General features: G+C 41.2%; 1 protein-coding gene across 6 annotated transcripts in view; it reads right to left on the bottom strand.

Moving 5' to 3' along the window:
- Positions 1–1913: 1913 nt before the first annotated feature.
- Positions 1914–20958, bottom strand: part of fry.L (FRY microtubule binding protein L homeolog) — a 266400-nt gene continuing 247355 nt past the window's right edge. For 4 of the 6 annotated variants that reach the window (XM_041580759.1, XM_018244667.2, XM_018244666.2 and 1 more), the window contains 7 exons: positions 19931–20080; positions 18681–18779; positions 17059–17142; positions 12141–12158; positions 8274–8384; positions 6081–6283; positions 1914–4502 (listed from right to left, as the gene is read on the bottom strand). In XM_041580759.1, the coding sequence (XP_041436693.1) occupies positions 4244–4502; positions 6081–6283; positions 8274–8384; positions 12141–12158; positions 17059–17142; positions 18681–18779; positions 19931–20080 (924 nt within the window). In that variant the 3' untranslated portion in view covers positions 1914–4243. 6 annotated transcript variants of the gene reach the window in all.

The following is a 20958-nucleotide window of genomic DNA, read 5'->3' on the forward strand; positions in this document are numbered from 1 at the left end:
AAAGGGAATATTGTCCCCTAACATGAATTTAGGGTATGTGCAATATGCCCACTGTGATTGAGCAGATTATCATGTGCCCAACGATCATATCACAGGGCCAGGAATGCAGGCAGTGGTATAGCTCAATGATCCCCTATCCAACAGGAGTTTTAAGCCTGCCTGATCAATGTCTGGCCGATATTCAGACAGATATTGATTGCATAAGGATGGCTGAGGGCCCCATATGCTCTCAAATAAGATGCCAGCTTTTCTTGGCCTGTGTATGGCTACCTTTAGCCATACATAGAAAATGATAAACAAAACTCTTTTCTTTAAAAAAGAAAAGTGCACTAGAAAGCTGATTGATTTGATAAAATTATCAGCTGCTTATATAGGAAAACCTATATATCACGCTATTTTCTACTGTTCTAGTGTCCTCAAGCAGGTTTGTGCTGCATGTCTCATGCTCATAGCAATCCTGTTATTTGGCATGAGCTGGGATGTTGGTGGCACAGATTTATTTGTGTGGGCTGCACATACTTTGTCATTCTAAGACTACTTTCTTTTGGGAGACTTTTTTTTTTTTTTTGGGACTTCCTTCATATGGCACTAGGCACAGATGCCCACTATGTTCCAGTCCAGTAAAACAAATCTACCATACTTGGCTATTTTGTTCTGTTATTTAGTTGGTAAGGTCCCCTAGCAACCAGCTAGTGAATATCAGGACCCAGAGAGGTAAGATAAAATGCAGCCTGGTAGCAACAGTTGTCTTGGTTCCCAAGGGCAATGACTTCAGACAATCGGATGCTAACTGGAAAGAGGCAAATTTGTCAAACTCCATAATCGTTTAAGGACAGTATAAAATACTTAAAATGGTGTTGGGCTTAGTGTCATTACGTAGCCTGGGTCACTGACCCCCAGCAATGGAAGCACGTTTAGCCTAAAATCACCTCTATGTATGAATCTCTAGAGAAAATATATACAACATTAAGGGCTAAACTTCATGAGAGCTTTTGTTGGCTAGTGTCTGATCAACACGTCCAATGTAGTTGTGCGAGTCAATATGTGACTGGTACAAAAATCTGATGTGTATACACAATTTTTGTGTCAAACAGGAATGCTGTCTGCTGTGTCTCAGATAAGAGAAAATCTGACTTCTTCTCTCCATTGAAATACACTGTCTGATGTAGATGCATGAACAAACTACACTATCTGATACGACTTTACATTCTAGCTATTCGGGTTGGGGCAGACGAGCAGATTCCGGGAGATTTAGTAGCCTGGTGACTAATCGCCTCTTCTGCATGGTGACAATCTCCCTGAACTGCCTTCAGTCTTCATGAAAGGGATGCACTGCATCTGGGATTTGGCCGAATTCTTGTGCCTGGCGGAACCGAATCCTAATTTGCAAATGTAAATTAGGGGTGGGAAGGGAAATCACAACATTTTTGTCAAGGAAATATAACATTTCCACTTTATTGAAGCTAATTTGCATATGCAATTTAGGTTTGTCGCATAATGAAGGATTCGGCGCATCCTACTGGCTATAGGGAGAACTGATTTTGTAGCATCTTACAAATCTTGTGCTGTTGGCAAGATCAGATAATCTGTTTTACTCTAATGTTATGTCTCTAGCAGTGTCAGTCGGGGGTTGGGGCTGAGGCCCACTGGGTGGCTGTCAGGGAGTCCCCAGGTGCAACCCCCCCCCCCAAACAGCCCCCAGCTCTGTGCGTACCTTTGTTCCTGCGAGCCAGGAGTGGAGGTCAGGGAGAGGCACTGGGAGCCGAGTTTTTTCCCTTGTCTTGTGGGCTTGCTCTCTAGGCTGAATGACGCAATACTCAAATGTGCTATTTACCATAGTGAGCTGAAGTTGTGTATAGAACATAAGTGAATAGAACACTAGTAGGAGTCAATCATTACAGCCACACACCAGATATTCACACAACTTTTATTTACAACTGCTTCCAATTTAAAAGTACAGACATTTTCCCCCATAGGGTGATATGGGGGGGGGGGGGGGTTGTCAGTGCTCTCCATTGTTTCCTAACATTTGAAAAATGAAATGTCCTAAAACAATGACTTTTATATCTGATCTATACAGACACTGAAAAGCATGTTGTACTTTTACTAAAAGCTCTCCCCTTCTAGAGTGTGTAAACACGAGTATGTATGGTGTCCGTTATCCGGAAACCTCTGAATTACGGGAAGGCCATCTCCCATAGACTCCATTCTAAACAAATAATTCACATTTTTTCCTTTTTCTCTTTTATAATATGAATTAATCCTTATGAAAGGCAAAACAATCCAAATTACATTTAAGATCCCTTATTTGAAATACCCCAGGTCCCAAGCATTCTGGATAACCGGTTCCATATATCAGTGTTCTGTTCATGTATACAGTTGCCCTATGAGTTAGGTTTCCTATAATGTGACCTGGTTGAAGAGCAGCGCATATAATAGGTGATATAATAAAATGGCAAATTATTTCCTAATCTGGATTTCTAATTGGGTCACACCCACTGCAGGTTATGTACTGGAGCATGGCCCATCAGCATGGAGAGAGTAGATTGGTACTTAGCTAGGAAATATCATTTAACTGTTTCCCTGCTGTGGATCATTACATCTACAAAAGTCACTGCCAAAGAGCTGACTCACTTGCTCTTTATTCAATGGCATGTTACACGTGTGTGTGTGTTTGGCTACATGCCAGTGCAAGATCAGAGGGCACCCAGCAGGCCGCTACCATATATACTACACATCTGCCCATTAATAGGATGATTTTGTACAGTAACATCTAAGGTACCCAGGTCTGGACTAGTACAGAGGCCTAAAGAGCCCACTAAATAGTCACTTTCTATGGCATCTTACAGCAGCCCCTCTGGCATTTGCCAGAACCCACAGATTGCCAGTCAAAGACTGATGGTGGCCTTGATCTGGTATTAGACAAGTTTGGTTAATTTCAGTCCTACCCTCTAATTGGGCAGTCCTGAATCAATATTTTCCTCCACATTTGCTCATGTTTATATCCAGTGTGATCAAGCGTTTGATCTGTGACTATGTAACTGTGCCCCCCCCCCACAGCGAATAACCCTGTTATGGGCATTACAGTTGGGTTTACATCCCCTTTAAAGCATTCACACTGACAGGGAAACGAAACCCATGTAGAAAGTTTTCCCATGTTTATTCAGATCATTATAATCTACGGGCACATAGGAAAGGTCCCCCGACATATAAAGTGACTAAATGTCAGCGACAGCACGCAACAAAACCGACAGACTTCATGAAGTTGCAGAGCGGCAGCCATATATGTACACAGTGAATAAATTATAAGGCTTCCGTATGTATGAAAGTGCCTCAGATGTGCAAAAAGATTTACATGCAATTCATTATACATGGGAAACAGCAACATTGGAGGGGGGGGGGAATGGCTGTACATAATCACCGATATTCCCGTATAATTAAGCAAAGTCAGTTAAAAAGAAAAGCTTCATAAGACTGAGAGTTCTCATCAAATACACGTAGAAAAGAACCTGCATGTACATGCGTGACCAATGCAACACAGCGAGTCATTTACCTCCTCCTCCTCAAAGGTAGTCGCATCCGCCTTCTTTTTTCATCCTAAAAATAGTCCTAAAACAAATCCTCCAAACATACAAAATAAAAAGCCATTGAGGGGTACATCACTTTTCCTAAGAGCCCCCCCCCCCAGCAAGTCTAGGAAATGTGACCCGTAGCAGCCATAGATACAGTAATCATTTACATACAATCAGGCTCTCAGCTATGGACCCACAGTTGGCCAATACCCTGCCACGGCCACTGCCAGCCTCATTCTGCCTGTTGATGGATTAAAACAATAAAAAAAAGTATTTAAGAGCAACAAAATATATATATTATATATTCATTAGGGAAGGGGACATTGCACTTTTGCCATTTTTAAAAGGAACATGTAAAAGGTAAGGAAGAAGAAGTCATTATCGTAGGCTTTGGTTTGCAATGGAAGTCCTTTCTTCAGTAGTGCGCAACAATGAAACAGCAGCTGTGCAACAGAACGCCAGTGATGTCCTTGGTTTACTGCTACATCTTCTTACTTACAGTATTGCTACAGATGTGGGCATCTGTCTGCTTCGTAATATAGAAGGTCAGAGAGTTATCAGGGATGATGCAGCTTGGCCGAGTCTTCCGAAGGTTGAGTAGATGCTGAAGGATCTCACACCAACATGGCAACAATTCCAAGTTGGGAGCAGGGACAGCCGCCAGGCTCCTGTCAGAGATTAGTGCCGGAAACGCTGGAGTTGGGAAGGAACGTTGAGACCACCCTGTAATTCTGAGCCCTGCGGATCATGTCTCGTATCTCCATGTTGAGGTCCATGAGCTTGGTGCAGATATCAGTCAGGTTCTGATTGGATCCTACGAGGGCAAAGGTTCCAGTCTGCCCCAGTGTCTGATGCCGGAAATAGATGTTGAGCAGTGTCTGAACCTCATCGTCTGTGCTGCTTCCGAATATGTCATTGGGCCACAGTTTCCTTGAATACAGAAAGTTATAGTCGTTGGAAAATCTGGATAACATCTATTGGCCCAAACTAGCAAATAAGATGAATAGAATCACCAGGAATGTTCTTCTAGTAATTGGCTATTGCCTTAAATAAATGTATACCCCCAACCCCCTCTCCAGCAACATCAATGCCTACAGCTTAAAGGAAGAGTAACACCAAAAAATTAAAACAATTTAAAGGAATGATAATATAATGCAGTGTTTCCCTGCACTGGTAAAACTGTTGTGTTTGCTTCAGAAACACAACTATAGTTTATATAAAGAGGCTGCTGTGTAGCCATGGTGGCAGCCATTCAAGCACAGGATACACAGTAGATAACAGATAAGTACTACTATAGTTTATATAAACAAACTGTTGTGTATCAATTGGGTCAGCCATTCAAGCACAGGACACATGGTAGATAACAGATAAGTTCAGAAGAATTCCATTGTATACTATAGAGCTTATCTGTTATCCGATGTGTATCCTGTGCCTTTTCTCCTTTTTCAGCTTTGAATGGCTGCCCCCATGGCTACACAGCAGCTTGTTTTATAAACTATTGTAGAGTTTTTTACACTAATTTTACCAGTGCAACACAACACTATATTATATTTTCATTACTTTAAAAGACTTTCATTTCTTGCTGTTACTGTTCCTTTAACTTTTGATTCTATATAAGGAGGAAGCACACCAATGCAAACCAGCCACTGCCTTTAAAACCCGAGGAAGTAGTTGGTCCCCAGAAGCTGGTGCCACGATTCTGATGCAAAAACATCTTTTAAGCAATTTTTGGTATGAGTTGCAGTCTTTCCTCCTTATACTGAATTCGAATGCTGTGTTTGACCTGGAAACAGCTTGGGAGACGCTTGCCCCGAATAATACAATTAAGTGGTTTCCTGGGCCTCCCATATGGATTTTGTTACTGTAAAGGTGAGTGATGGGGTTGGTGGCTGGTTTCTGATTCCTCGGCTGTCATTCCCGATCTTGGCATCCATTGGGCATGTTCATGGTCAATGATTGGTGCCAAGAAGCCAGAAACCTTATCTGAAATGGCTAAAGATGGTGGCCTGTATACTTGCATCTCCATCCGCCCTATGCGTTCGTACCCACCAGGGCACTTGATCATGGGCTAACTTCACTTATAACTTTTCTGGTCCTGTGGATCTGTTTGAGTGCCGGACAGTACTGTTCTTTCTTCGATTATGCTGGCGTGCTGCTCCCTAAAGCTGGGGGTCTGGGGCTGGTGCACCCGGACCACATCTACTACTCGGTGAGATATTTACAATATATTCTGGGGCACCTTGTCTCTCTAAACGTTGCAAATTTAAAGATGGTGGCCACCAACTCCTGTGCATAACTCTTTGCAGTCACAGGGGCTCTTTACATCTCCTTTAAGCTACAGCTGCCCCATTGTCCACATGATTATTTCAACATTTAATTTCCAATATAACCAAACATTTTACCATTTCCCTAATAATGTGGCCACCACTGCTAATGTGAGTCGTAGGCTGTGTTTTCCTCCCCAGAGCAATCCCCAATATCAGCAAATACACCGAACGCCCGACTGACCTGCATTCTCTGATCTGTCTCAACGCCTTCCCAAGCTCATTGTTCTTTAAGCACTCGAGCAGAGACTGAATGGCAAACTCGGTGGAAGAGAAGGTCGGCTCACAGGTTGCAGTGTCCACGCTGAGAGGGTCATTGGCAAGGAATACAGTTGCCTCCTTGAGATTCTTCTTCAGTTCATTCAGTTCTTTTGACATATTTAACAACTGCAAGAAGAGCGACATCCCTTAAAGTCACAATGTACCATTTAATGCCTCTTGGCTTTTAGTACAATGAAAGAAATGGTCAAGCAGCTGAATACTCCCAAACAGTCATATGAAAAAGTTTGGGAACCCTCTCAGCCTACATAATAATTAACTCCACTTTCAACAAAAAAGATAACAGTGGTATGTCTTTCATTTCCTAGGAATATCTGGGTACTGGGGTATTTTCTGAACAAAGATTTTTAGTGAAGCAGTATTCAGTTTTATGAAATTAAATCAAATGTGAAAAACTGGCTGTGCAAAAATGTGGGTACCCTTGTAATTTAGCTAATTTGAATACATGTAACTGCTCAATACTGATTACTGGCAACACCACATTGGTTGGATTAGCTCGTTAAGCCTTGAACTTCATAGACAGGTGTGTCCAATCATGAGAAAGGGTATTTAAGGTGGCCAATTGCAAGTTGTGCTTCTGTTTGACTCTCCTCTGAAGAGTGACAGCATGGGATCCTCAAAGCAACTCTCAAAAGATCTGAATACAAAGATTGTTCAGTATCATGGTTTAGGGGAAGGCTACAAAAAGCTATCCCAGAGAAACTATCAGTTTCAACTGTAAGGAATGTAATCAGGAAATTGAAGGCCACAGGCACAGTTGCTGTAAAACCCAGGTCTGGCAGGCCAAGAAAAATATAGGAGAGGCATATGCGGAGGATTGTGACAACCCAAAGATCACCTCCAAAGACCTGCAAGATCTTGCTGCAGATGGTGTATCTGTACATCGTTCTACAATTCAGTGCAATTTGCACAAAGAACATCTGTATGGCAGGGTGATGAGAAAGAAGCCCTTTCTGCACTCACGCCACAAACAGAGTCGCATGTTGTATGTAAAAGCTCATTTAGACAAGACACAGACATTTTGGAACAACGTGCTTTGGACTGATGAGACAAAAATGTAGTTATTTGGTCATAACAAAAAGTGCTTTGCATGGCGGAAGAAGAACACCGCATTCCAATGAAAACACCTGCTAATTACTGTCAAATTTGGTGGAGGTTCCATCATGCTGTGGGGCTGTGTGACTAGTTCAGGGACTGGGGCCCTTGTTAAAGTCGAGGGTCGGATGAATTCAACCCAATATCAACAAATTCTTCAGGATAATGTTCAAGCATCAGTCACAAAGTTGAAGTTACACAGGGGTTGGATATTCCAACAAGACAATGACCCTAAAAACACTTGGAAATCTACAAAGACATTTATGCAGAGGGAGAAGTATAATATTCTGGAATGGCCGTCATAGTCCCCCGACTTGAATATCATGGAAAATCTATGGGATGATTTGAAGCAGACTGTCCATGCTCGGCAGTCATCAAATTTAACTGAACTGGAAATATTTTGTATGGACAAATGGTCAAAAATACCGCCATCCAGATACTCATCAAAGGCTATATGAGGCGTCTAGAGGCTGTTACATTTGCAAAAGGAGGCTCAGCTAAGTATTGATGTAATATCTCTGTTGGGGTGCCCTAATTTATGCACCTGTCTAATTTTGTTACAATGCATATTGCGTATTTTCTGTTAATCCAATAAACTTTATGTCACTGCTGAAATACTACTGTTTCCATAAGACATGTTATATATTAAAAGGAAGTTGCTACTTTGAAATCTCAGCCAATGATAAACAAAACTTCAAAGAATTAAGAGGGGTTCCCAAACTTTTTCATATGACTGTATATGAGACAGTCCATACCATTCAAGAAATAAAATAGGTTAGAAGTTCCACTAAAGCTACATATACCATCTCAGTTTTTCTCAAGACCCACAAACAGAAGGCTGAACTCATAAATATGCAACACAGATGTTGTCTATGTTCCTCAATGCACAGCACTAATGTCAATATAGTCTTATATACAAATATTTGCTCTTGACAATTCTACTTAGAGAATGTCAATGGCAGACCATACAGAATAGAAGCAGTGCTGAGTCCATGTGACGTACCTCTGGCATGGAGCTGACTTCGTGAACTTGCCCAATTAGTTTACAATAAGACTGAAAAAGCAGAAGGAGCTGGAAGTGAAGCTTGTACAGACGTTGACACAGTTCCAGTTGCTGTAACAGAAACCTTCATGTTAGTAGACATACATTCAGCAGTTGGACAGCAGGGCGGACATTATCAGTTAGAGCTTTTATCATTGGTACAAACAAAAGGGATGACCCATGTGCAAAATTGCACCAAATTGGAGCGATGAGTGCCATGTTCATTACATTCAGTGACGCTAATCACATGCCCGATATATTGCACGGCCTTAAAGGAGAAGGAAAGGTTAAAACTAAGTAAGCCTTATCAGAAAGGTCCATCTAAATATACCAGTAAACCCCCAAAGTAGTGCTGCTCCGAGTCCCCTGTCAAAAGAAACACTGCATTTCTTTCCTTCTATTATGTACACATGGGCTTCTGTATCATACTTCCTGCCTTCAGCTTAAACCTCATTGCCCTGGGCAAGAGCATGCTCAGTTTGTTCCTCTCCCCCCACCCCTCCCTTCTCTACTGTAATCTGAGCCCAGAGCAGGGAGAGACTCAGGCAGGAAGTGATGTCACACCACGTTAATCCTGCAGCTCCTATCCTAAACAAACAGAGAGTTTCTAGAGCTTTTTACACAGGTATGGTAAAACATTCTACAGAATAAATATAGCATTCTAGCTTGCACTATTGCAGCTAATCTATTGGCAATAAAATGCCTCCGTAGCTTTCCTTCTCCTTTAAGACTAAGAAATTGAGATATTCACTGGGGTTGGCAAATGTTAGGCATCACCACAGTGATCATCATTTATTTATATAGAGCTGACACGGTGCTTTTATAATCACTTACATCATATACTGGGCCGGTGCTCCTGTCAGCAGAAACCTGCACCGACCCTGGGTACTTCCGAGTGAGCACCACAGAGCTCAGAGAATCTTCCTTCTTTGTGTTGAGTGCACATACGCATTACCCAAACCTGAAGCAAATAAGCCATCTTTGTCACTCTACTGCACATGTGTTGGTCCGGGACCATTGAAGAATGAAGAAGAGGATGGCTCTGTGGTGCTCGCTCAGAAGAACCCTGGGCTGCTGCAGTTTTCTACCAAAAGGAGTAACAGCTTGGGCATCCGGTAAGTGATTGCAATCAATGAGGGGGGGGGGCAGTCTGACATTTTGGCAACCCCCCAGTAATTCCACCTTTCCTTCTGCTTTAAAGGTGAACTAATAAGAAAAGCCAATACCTACTACCCTATATAGTCCCCCACTCTGCTTCCCCCCACATGGAGTTCTGTATTGGCACATGCGCAGTTGGAGCAGTCTTCTAGTTCGTAACAACTGCGCATGCACCAAAATTGCCATGAATTGCCGAAAGGAAGAGGACCCGAAGAAGATCCTGAAGATGGCGCCCATGAGCTCTGTTTCGCTTACTCTGCACCATTACGTGAAGGTGGAATTACTGGGAGGTGCCAAACTTTTCTTACTGGGGGTTTAGTTCTCTTTTAAGGAATCCTGGATGGAGACAAGCAATTTAATCCTTTACGTCTCTGTGGCTAACTTCACACACCAAACTGCAGCATTTATAGCATGTTCAGGGCCATAATAATTCAGATTTATAAATCTAAACTTGCAAACAGCATCTACAATATTATTAGACCTCAACTCACTTCTTCAAAGTCCAACTTTTAATATCTTGAACAAATAAGATCTAACAAGACCGTAAGATTGGATTTATGGCTCTGAATTGTGAGGATGTATCTATTAAAGCAGCAGCTCTGGATACGTTGTTGGCTACAGGGAAATAACTTAATCACCTTTATGTCTGTACCCACGATTCCTTAAATGGGTAGTTTATAGCTATATAAACCGTTTTTTAATAATAGCAAAATAAATGGAACTTATACTGAGAATACATTCAGCCTATTCTTTTAGAGTTTAAAAAACAAAAAAAAAAAAAGTTTTTTTTTGAGAAGTATTTTTTTATTATGAAGAACCAACAGAAAATTGTTTTGATTTCACACTTACTACCTCCCCTGTAATTTGTTGCATTTGTTTACATAGAAATAATGAGCTCTGTATAAACAACTCTCCTCCCTTTGCTGCTTTGGTTTTCAGAGAAGCAGAAGTCCACTATGGACTTTCACTAGTTATATCTGTAAGCACAGAGACAGCGGTGAGTTCCATATAGGAAGAGAATTGGCTGTTTCTCTGATTAAGAAGGGGTTATGCGAGGCAATGAACCTTATAAACATCTCTGATACCATGTACACATATCTGGGAGGGGATCACTGTGCCAAATACTTGCTCTCAGCTGTTTAGTGAATGCAGGGGACATGATGTCAGGCTGCTGTCTGCATTCCAGGAGCAGATGAATATCACAGATACTCTGTGGGATAAATCTGTGGGAACGGAGATCTGGGAGATCCTGTGCACTGTAGGACGACAGTTTCTTTTCTGTACATGCCCTTGTATGGGTTACAGTGTTAGCCAAACAAAACATGTGGCTTTCTAACCACTTCCACTTTGTTCCATAAACCCTCTTGATTCTATTTTAAAGGAGAAGTAAACGCTTTTATACACATTATGCCTCCACCATATCACCCGTACACCCCCTTTCCCTCATACTTGAGAGTCCAATTTAGGGTTGGGTTGGTGGTTGCCATGTTTGGCCATGTCACATCCTGTCAAAGACCCCACCAGCCAGTACAGGTATGGGATCCGTTATCCGGAAACACGTTACCCAGAAAGCTCAGGATTACTGAAAGCCCATCTCCCATAAACCGCCTTTTGCTCTGTAATAATAAAACAGTATTTTGTACTTGATCCAAACTAAGATATAATTAATCCTTATTGGAAGCAAAACCAGTCTGTTAGTTTTATTTAATGCTACATAATTTTCTAGTAGATTTAGGTGGTTATTTACTAAAATCCAAATTTATCTCATATTTTATTTTAAAAAGCCACGACCAAACTCCCATGTCCGATTTTAGCTAATTTATTAATAAAAAAACTCGATGTAATCGGATAACGGAAAAACACGACGAAATTGAGCGGAAACCCAAATCGCTCAAATTTTTTGGATTTCTTTCCTGAGTTGCTTACATTTTCTACTTTTTGCCCTAAAACCCAGAAAAAGACAGATTTTCAGACTAAACCCAGCGCAAACCACAATAATTTCTAATTAAGATAGGTGCCTCTCCCATTGACTCATACAGGACCTAGACAGGTCTGAGATGGTGGATTTTCAGATTCAGCCTTTTTGCAGCATTGCATAATAAATCACGAGAAATTGGAGGTTTTTTTTCATGAAAAATTCAAGTTTTTGCCCCAAAAAGCCAGACTGGATAAATTTGAGGTTATGTAAATAACCCCTTTAATGTATAGAGATCCAAATTAGAGAAAGACCACTTATCAGGAAAACCCCAGCTCCCAAGAATTCTGGGTAACAGGTCCCATACTTGCACCAGCTTTCAGTGTGCTCTAGCTCAGTGGTGACGGAGTTGTGCTTTGGCTCTGACAGAATGTGGTACTCCCGAAACATGGCAGCCGCTGGCCCTTTTTGATTGGGAAGCTCTGTATTGTTTTCTGAAGCCTGTGATTCAACTACTAGCTGGCCAGGACATTCTTATATTAATCTATTTAAAAGAACAGACTTCTGTCTACACATATATAAATAAATATATAATTCTCCAATATATAAATAAATAAATATATGGTTGGGTTGGTCCAATTAGAATCTAGAAGAAAAGGGAAAGTGGAACATATATATGACATGCAACAGAGAAACCTTACAGTTGGTTGTAATTCTTGAGAAGGAAGAATATATTTTAATAGATAAAGACTTACTGCAAGAGATTCCATTTGCTAGGTGGAAAGCATGGAACGAGAGAAAGAAAGAGAGAGAAGGGAAGGAGAGGACAGAGTCAGTACGAGACATGCGACACGGAGCGCAGATAATTGCGGCACATAAAGCGGTGCTAGTGGCCAATTTTTCAACCTTCGGGCGGGTTGAAAAGATTTACTGTGCCTAGAGCATGCAGGGCAGTCAGACAAGCTGTAAAGAAACATAGTGACAGCTCTGTGTGAAGTAACACTCAAATACCAGAATGGCCGATGTCACAATAAAAAGTTCAACTGCAACAGGATGAGAAAGGGCTGACTTTAAAACCCTGTCCTATATTCGCAAAATATTTCTCTCTCTCCGATATGCTGGAAATGTGATTTGTTATTTAATACAGATATGCAATTAAAAGCGGAGACTCCACCACTGCACTTCATTAACAATACACACAGGGAGAATGGGTGCAGTACTTGCTGATGCCATGTGGTAGGGCTACAAGCTCTTGTCAATTTGCGATGTTACACAGTTCTTTACACAAAGCCTTCTGAAAATAAAAGCTGTTGCCTTTACCCTCAATTAAGGGATTCGGGGCAAAGAGGTGCAAATGTCCCTGTGGCCAACTATGTATCCAGAACTGCTGGTTGATCACAGATATTGCCTTACTATCTTGTACTCATGAGATCTAAACATCCTGCAAGTTTGGCTATATGGCTCTAAATGATTGGTTGCTATTAAATCAGCAGTTCCAGATGTAAGGTAAGGGCTAAAGCGAAAGGCACAGGAATACCTTCTTTTCAGAAGACTATTATTATTGCATTTCTTGCTTAGAGAAGGTCATGTCCTTCTCATTTTGGCCCATCACACCATAACCTTTTGTATAGATACACAGCTGAAACATGATGGGGCATCATTAACTTGAACCTTTGTCTGATCTGACTACCCACAAAATGCTTGGCTTCTGGGCCCCAGTCAGTGGTCCGTGGCTGGTAAAATTTTCTGCCCAACCATAACATGTTGATAGGGAAAGGCAAGAGTTTTGTTTCTGTTGGTTGCGGGTTGGTCTGGCCATTCAGGCTAGAAAGTACAATATGGTAGCCTGTGGTGTCAGCATTGAGTCTATCATGTTAATAATGGCATAAATACCCTATGCTCACTGCATATTTGCTTCTTCTTTTCTAACCTTTAGGGTGAAGACACACAGAGCTACTACAAGCAGTACCTACTTGTCACGGCTACTATATAGACAATAGAGATTATTGGATTTGCTGAGACACTACGTGTGTTGTAGCAGGAGCGCATTAACTAGCTGATGCGGCCCTGGATTGTAGAGAAAAATCAAACTTGACCGATTTTTGGCCTTATAGCGATCGGGAGAACCCATCGAGAGCCCCCAGACAAGGGCAGATAAGCTGCTGAATCGGTCTAAAGGACAGATGTCGGCTGCTTTAACCTGCCCATGTATGGCTACCTTTAGTTATCGTTTAATCTAGAAATTTGGGTTTATGCATACAATAAATCCTGTTGAAATAAATGTACTATTATGTCAAGCGCATTCACAGCTACACAGGCAGATTTAAGCGGACTATTCAGGTGCTTTAAAGGAATTGTTCAGTGTAAAAATAAAAACTGGGTAAATAGATAGGCTGTGCAAAATAAAAAATGTTTCTAATATAGTTAGTTAGCCAAAAATGTAATGTATAAAGGCTGGAGTGATTTGATGTATAACAAGTCAGTCAGAGCACTACTTTTCAGCTCTCTTGGTTTACACTGACTGGTTGCCCTGGTTACCAGGCAGTAACCAATCAGAGACTTGAGGGGGGGCCACATGGGTCATTTCTGTTGCTTTTGAATCTGAGCTGAATGCTGAGGGTCAATTGCAAACTCACTGAACAGAAATGTACCATGTGGCCCCCCTACAAGTCGCTGACTAACTCAGAGTTATAGAGCTGAAAAGCAGGAAGTTGGATTCTGGCTGTTTTATTAGACATCTGTTCACTCCAGCCTTTATATATTACATTTTTGCCTAACTAACTATATTAGAAACATTTTTTATTTTGCACAGCCTATCTATTTACACAGTTTTTATTTTCACACTGAACTATTCCTTTAAATCGATTAAGCAGCTTATCTGCCAGTGTATGGGGCCCTCCAACGGGCCTCCCAGACTGATATCTGACCAAAAAGATCTCGATTGGGCAGCTTTGATTTACCCACCCGGTCGGGGACTGCATCAGCTAGTTGCTCCTCGTCCCATTAGCTGGTAAGCTCACCACTGTATTCTGATCGTTTGGCCCGATATCCCCCACCTTTCGGTGGCCATATCAGGGAAAGACCCACTCGGTTGGTGACCTTGTCATTGAGTGGATCTTATAGTGTATGGCCATCTTAAGATTTGGCAGTTAGCTGGCCATACGCTATAAGATGTGCATGTATGATCGCTGAAGGATAAGATCTCCAGTCAGTTTTGCCACTGATTAGCCTATATGTGTGTGTGTGTATGGGGGGCAAAGATCCAGTTTTCAACCAGTCCATTTGGTCAATGTATGTGATCAATCTGCCACATGACTGCATCCCCAGCATGCCCTCAGCAGCCAATCAGGGATTAGCTTTTGCAAGTTTACAACACTTAGAACAATGTAAGCAAGCGTCTGACTGGTTGCTATGGTTTAGTGTACTGGGGAAATCTGTGCTGTGGTTTCTACATTAACAATCAAACAGTTGAGATTTGGCATGACTTGTACACAGAAAAATTAGGATATGAAGTTCCTTGGCATGTTCCTGCCCAGTCTGGTGTCTTATTGGACTCTTACCCCTCTAGCTGTGATACCCTTAGCTTAATGTCATGGGCCTGAGAAAGCATCATGTATGACATCAGCCTACAGTACAGTTATTCCTAAGATGCAATAAAGACCCTGAATGCACGGCTAACAGAGAGAAAGGAACAGATCTAAAATTAGTGTTCTGGTTTCAGGTGAGACTATCGTTTCCATCAACAGAAATCCATTAGGAGAACAATGTCGCAGTCACATTTAGGGGGGTTTCTCTGATTATGCTTATGGTTAGTAATTTATTATCATTCATGCACAGCTGAGGACTTGCATACAAGAGGATACGCCAAATGCTCGAAGTTCATGGACCCTCCCGTGCATCCTTAGGCCTCAGAGAGAGAGAGCGCAACAGAATGAATTCTGCTGTAGGTTCTAGTGACAGAGGAACTTGGATTTGCTGTTGGTTTGAGAATCTCACCTTTTAGTAAGGTAAGTACAAACACAGTTAGCCAGGTGAACAGTTAAATTAAGCACAGGCATAAAGGACTCATAGAGCTATACAAGTTCTCCATTGAAGACATTGTTATCGGTGACAGTTGAGAGAATTTCCTTCATTTTGGCAATGGGTCCTACTAACGTACGTACGCTCAGAGTCTGTTTTGCCAGCTTAATTTTCATAAATTGGATTATTTCAGTAAAAAAAAAAAAGCAGGGGGGGGAGAAAAAAGTAAAAGCAGGAAAACATTTAGGGTAGAAGATGCAAGCAAAGGCTGCAGTTGCCATGCCGTGATTATCGGTTGTTGTAACATACGTACAATCTTGGTGGAACCTGATGCAACTTGTTGCGTCAAACGCATCCTGACTTTTGCATGAATAGAACCAGGTGAAACTGATTTCATTAAGGTACAACAGGTACACACATCATAGCCCCCACAGCACTATACATTCACTAAGTCAAGGATTCTGCTGTTGGTCAGTGTAGTGCAGAGTTGCCATAACTTTGGCCCTGGTGATTGTAACAGCTGGAGAGCCACATTCCTGCCATCAAATCTGACACTCCTCTACTTCATTTGTTAGATCAGTCTCCTTTTTTGTGTTGTGAATACTTTTTTATTTAGGGCTGGAGATACAGGAAGGATTGAGCACCCATTTCAGGGTAGGGAGAATTATATAAAACTAGGGATGCACCGAATCCACTATTTTGGAACCGAATCCTAATTTGCATAGTAGGGGCGGGAAATGAAAAAGTGGAAAACATTTTTTACTTCCTTATTTTGTGACAAAGTCACGCGATTTTTCCTTCCCGCCCCTAATGTACATATGCAAATTAGGATTCGGGAAAAACCGAATCATGGATTCGGCGCACTCCTATATAAAACAGGAATATACAACGTGTGTTCATACAGCTGTTCTTATACTAAAATGACATCCCAGAAGTATATACTGAAAGTATTGTACTTTTACCGACATCCCCAGTGATATCAGGGGACCCATCAGTTGGACCCTGGGCTGACAATCAGATCATAATGGACACCTACTGTATGCAGGGCAGTTTGGGGAGATCAGCATGAATGTGGTCCTCACCTGCTGGGATTATCAAACTTGCCCAATAGATATCTGGCTGATTTTCGGCCAGACCTCTATCAAGCAGGGCCTATACATGGGCTGATAAGCTGCCAACTCGATCTGACGGGGCAGAATCAGCAACTCAAATGTTCTACCTTTAGTTCTTACTGTGATAAATCTCCATTTTTTGATTTTGTAAAACCTATTTCCTCTTCACACTAAATGGTGATAAGAACTAATGCCTGTAGAGGATCGTTGTCACCCTACTGCATTTCCTACACAGAATGAAACCAGAATAATTTAATGACAATTGTCAGTCTATTCTATGGTTCATACTTATGGGCAATGGTGGAAGTAGCCATGGTCAATAAATATTCTTGTGTGCCACTGCCTTATACCTGATCCTCACAACTGATCTGTACTGATGGTGCCGTGACAGTTTCTCTGCAGCAGACATGGGAAAGGCTAACCGTAATTATAGTTTCTACATAACAAAATCTAACATTTTTTTAGTTGGTTTTGGCAAATTTAAATGGAGTGTCAAACTGGATCTAATTTCTAGCTTAAACCATGTAATAGATTTTCTTACTTTTTCTTCCGAGTCTCCAGGCTGACAGGTGATGACTCCATCTTTCGAGCCCCCCGCAAATGTTGACTTACAGTTTTTTAGCCACTTGAAATAAAAAGAAAAGCACAGCTATAAATGTACTGATCAGGAATAATCAGGCTTGTACAGTGACATCAAGCATTATTATTAGCATATTATTCTCTTTAATTAAAATGAAAACCATATTTAAAATTAGGTGCTGGTAATTTATCTTTTCATACATTGTGTGGCCAAAACTATTCATCTAAAATGTTATGTCCTCAGTTGGAATATTCAATGCGGAGTTCCAAACTCTCCCCAGAAGCACAAGAACTATTCATAGTGTTGTTACTCAGGGGTTTCTGGCGTCCCCACAAGAGTAGGGATTTTATAGCAGGGAAGAGAGGATCGACCGTTATATTAATACCCTTGGTTTGGGAATGAGATTTTTGACAGACAGGTGTCTGGATACTTTTGACATATAGGGGCACATTTACTTAGCTCGAGTGAAGGAATAGAATAAAAAATACTTCGAATTTCGAATTGGCTACATCGACCTTCGACTACGACTTTGAATCTAAAAATCGTTCGACTATTCAACCATTCGATAGTCGAAGTACTGTCTCTTTAAAAAAAACTTCGACCCCCTACTTCGCCACCTAAAACCTACCGAACCTCAATGTTAGCCTTTCTAGCCAATTTTTGATCCAAGGAAAATCGTTCGATCGATGGATCGATCGAACGATTATTCCTTCGATCGGATGAATAGCGCTAAATCCTTCGACTTCGATATTCGAAGTCAAAGGATTTAACTTCGACAGTCGAATATCGAGGGTTAATTAACCCTCGATATTCGACCCTAAGTAAATATGCCCCATAGTGTACCTCATAACCATCCCTTTATATATGATACTATCCACGTTTTCAAGCCAAAAAAGTGAGGTTTTTGCAGGAAAGCGAGTGGGTTTTAAAGGGGACCTGTCACCCTAAGAAATAATTCCAAATTATTTTTCATCATGTTAGTTGAGCAAAATAAAACTTACTTACACTACATTTATTATTTAAATTTTGTTTCCTTCAGTCTTAGAATTACACAATCACAGCCCACAGGCAGGAGCCATTTTGTGCACACTGTTATTAAGACAAGTTGTCCATGACCCCAAAATCTTGTGTCTGCGCCAAAATAGGGGACCTAATGCCCATACACATTGCCCTACACAATTATACAGTGTGAGGAGGGATGGGGAATATGGGAAGAGCAGTGACATCTAGGAAGTGCTGAATAGAAAGTGAGAGTAATTGATTGCCCCACCTCTATGCGTCAGGCATAGAGGCGGGGCAGGTAATATTTGATTGACAGCTCAGATGTTTCAACGCCTTTATAACAGGTATGGATGCTTTAATGAAAAAAACTATTCGGGTTCCATATTTAATTTGCTAACAACTTTTGTTCTACAGCTTTTTATGTGTAGTTGACAGGTCCACTTTAAGGTAAAATGGAGAATGTTGTATCTTGGCTTGGATTAGTGTGGGCTGGACACATGGCCAAATTTGCCCTGGTATTCCAAACAGGTATGGTGAGAGCAAAGTCTTTATGAAGTAACATATCTGAAGTTACTACTCACAGAGACAGTGGCTTCCTTTCTGTTATTGTAGGTGTCCAAATATTCCTGCAGCTCCAATACACTGAACTTTAACTTTTCCAGCAGGCCGCAGGACATTAGCTGAGGAGCAAAGTACAGACATTATTAATGACACCCATGCCAACTGTTTATTATTTATAGAAACAGGTGCACAATCTGCTCCACTTTGGTGCATAGATACAAAGATATCAGACATGCTTAAGAATGGTAGGAAGTATGTGCACCCTTAGGAATAACCCGTGCACAAAGTGCAATAGATTTTGGTGCAATCAGCTCCCCTCTTTACCCTGCAAGAGATAATTCTAGTGCAAACTCTGGTCTGACTAACTAACTTAATGCACTGAATACCATGGGTCATTTATAGAGTCAGTCTTTCTGGGAGTCTATAACTGAACAAACCTGCAGTGTCTGCACCCCTCTCCGTTTTCAGTCATGCGGGTGTTTGTATTCAGTCTAACTAATATACTTGCCTTTCACACAGTTCCACAGAGGCATAGCAAAAGTACCATGCTGCCACGTAGAACCAATAAAATGAAATACTTGCTAATGATATTTCTAAGGTTAAGGGCACGTCAGGCGATTCAGGGAGATTTAGTCGCCTCTTCACTAATCTCCTCAAACAGCTTCCCCGTCTTCCGCCGGCTATAATGAAAAAACGCCTGCGGCATGGCACACGCAGCGCTTCATATTCCCGAAGTCTCCCGAAGTTGCCTCACGAGGAAACTTCGGAATGGCTGATAATCATCTGATTGCCCAGATGGCAAGCTATTTTCTAAAGGCAGAAATCTATTCTCAGTAGCAATTGAAGGCAGTCACATATATGCCATACTATTCAGCTTTGCATAAGGTATATTCATGACTTGGGTCCAAATGCCCTATAAAGTGAGAGTAAAATTGCTACTTATTTATGAATAACAGCTGGGATAAAATATATATACTAGGTCTCCATACAATACAGCAGGAATGAAACTGATTATCTAGGCCTCCAAGCAATAGAGCCATAGCTAATATACCTTTATACATGCAACAATGGCACAATTACAGCTTTAGAAGTGTGGATTTACAATGAAAATACCTATTACAGGAACTTGCAATGCGGTTTAGTTTAGGAATGGGCAACCAGCTACCCTTCTGCTGATGTTAAGTACATCCCAGCATCCTCAGTTGCAGCTGCACAACATCTGGAAGTGGCCTAGTACTGGAGAACAGGACTAACTTGAGTATTCACTTACTGTTTCAGCATCCACAAAAAGAGTGGGGCACTCCGAGCACAGGGTTAACATCTGCGAGGTGCTTACAAACTTTGACCCGATGCCACGCAGACTGTCTCCAAGGTAACAAGCGGCATCGCAGGTCAGGAAACAAAATCTTTTCTGGATACTCTGCAGTGTAAATAATAGATAATAGTTTTTGAATTGTTTGTCTTCTTATTCTGACTCTTTCCAGTTTTCAAATGGGGATCACTGACCTCATCTACAAAACAAATGCTATGTAAGGCTACACATTTATTGTTATTTCTACTTTTTATTACTCATCTTTCTATTCAGGCCTCTCCTTGGTTGATAGGGTAATTTGGACTCTAGCAACAAGATTGTTGAAATTGCAAACTACCGAGCTGCTGAATAAAAAGCTAATCAGAATATCACTCTCTACAAAGTTTGGGTGAAGAAAACCCTTTAGAAAAGAAATCCTTGTACTGAATACTAGCTTCTGTTGCTCTCAGCCCATTGTGTATATGATGGTTCTGGGTTTGGCCCTAAATATTAGCTTCTCCTGTGGGCCACCAATGAAGAATGTAATAGCAACTGCAAAGTTTGTCCCAGGTCAAGTAACCTATCTCACCAAATGACATATACTAGCAAACATCTGATTGGTTGCTATAGGTTACTAGGTTTAAAGCAAAGCAGTTCCATTGTAATGTCCGTATTTATTATTCTTGTATTCTAAGCTTCTTCTAGGTATTCTAATTAGCCGCCCTTTCCTTCCAGTGCACCGTGAAACCCAAAGCAAAAATATTTTGGCACAACATCAAAATGTCCCAAGTAGCTAAAGGCCACCAAGACAATGCCAGGAAATGTTTATTATAATCTTATAAAAAATAAAACTTGCTTTCACATGAAACTTCTCACATTCAGATTTACCTCCACTGTCGCCTAGTAAAGAGATACAGCCATTGGTCATTTCTGGTATTTGGGGGGTTGTATAAGATTATTTTTTTCTTTCTCTGATTTCACTTTGACTCTTATAAATCCTAATTAAC

Source organism: Xenopus laevis, chromosome 2L (genome assembly GCF_017654675.1).
Source record: "Xenopus laevis strain J_2021 chromosome 2L, Xenopus_laevis_v10.1, whole genome shotgun sequence".
In the NCBI taxonomy this organism is placed as follows: Eukaryota; Metazoa; Chordata; class Amphibia; order Anura; family Pipidae; genus Xenopus; species Xenopus laevis.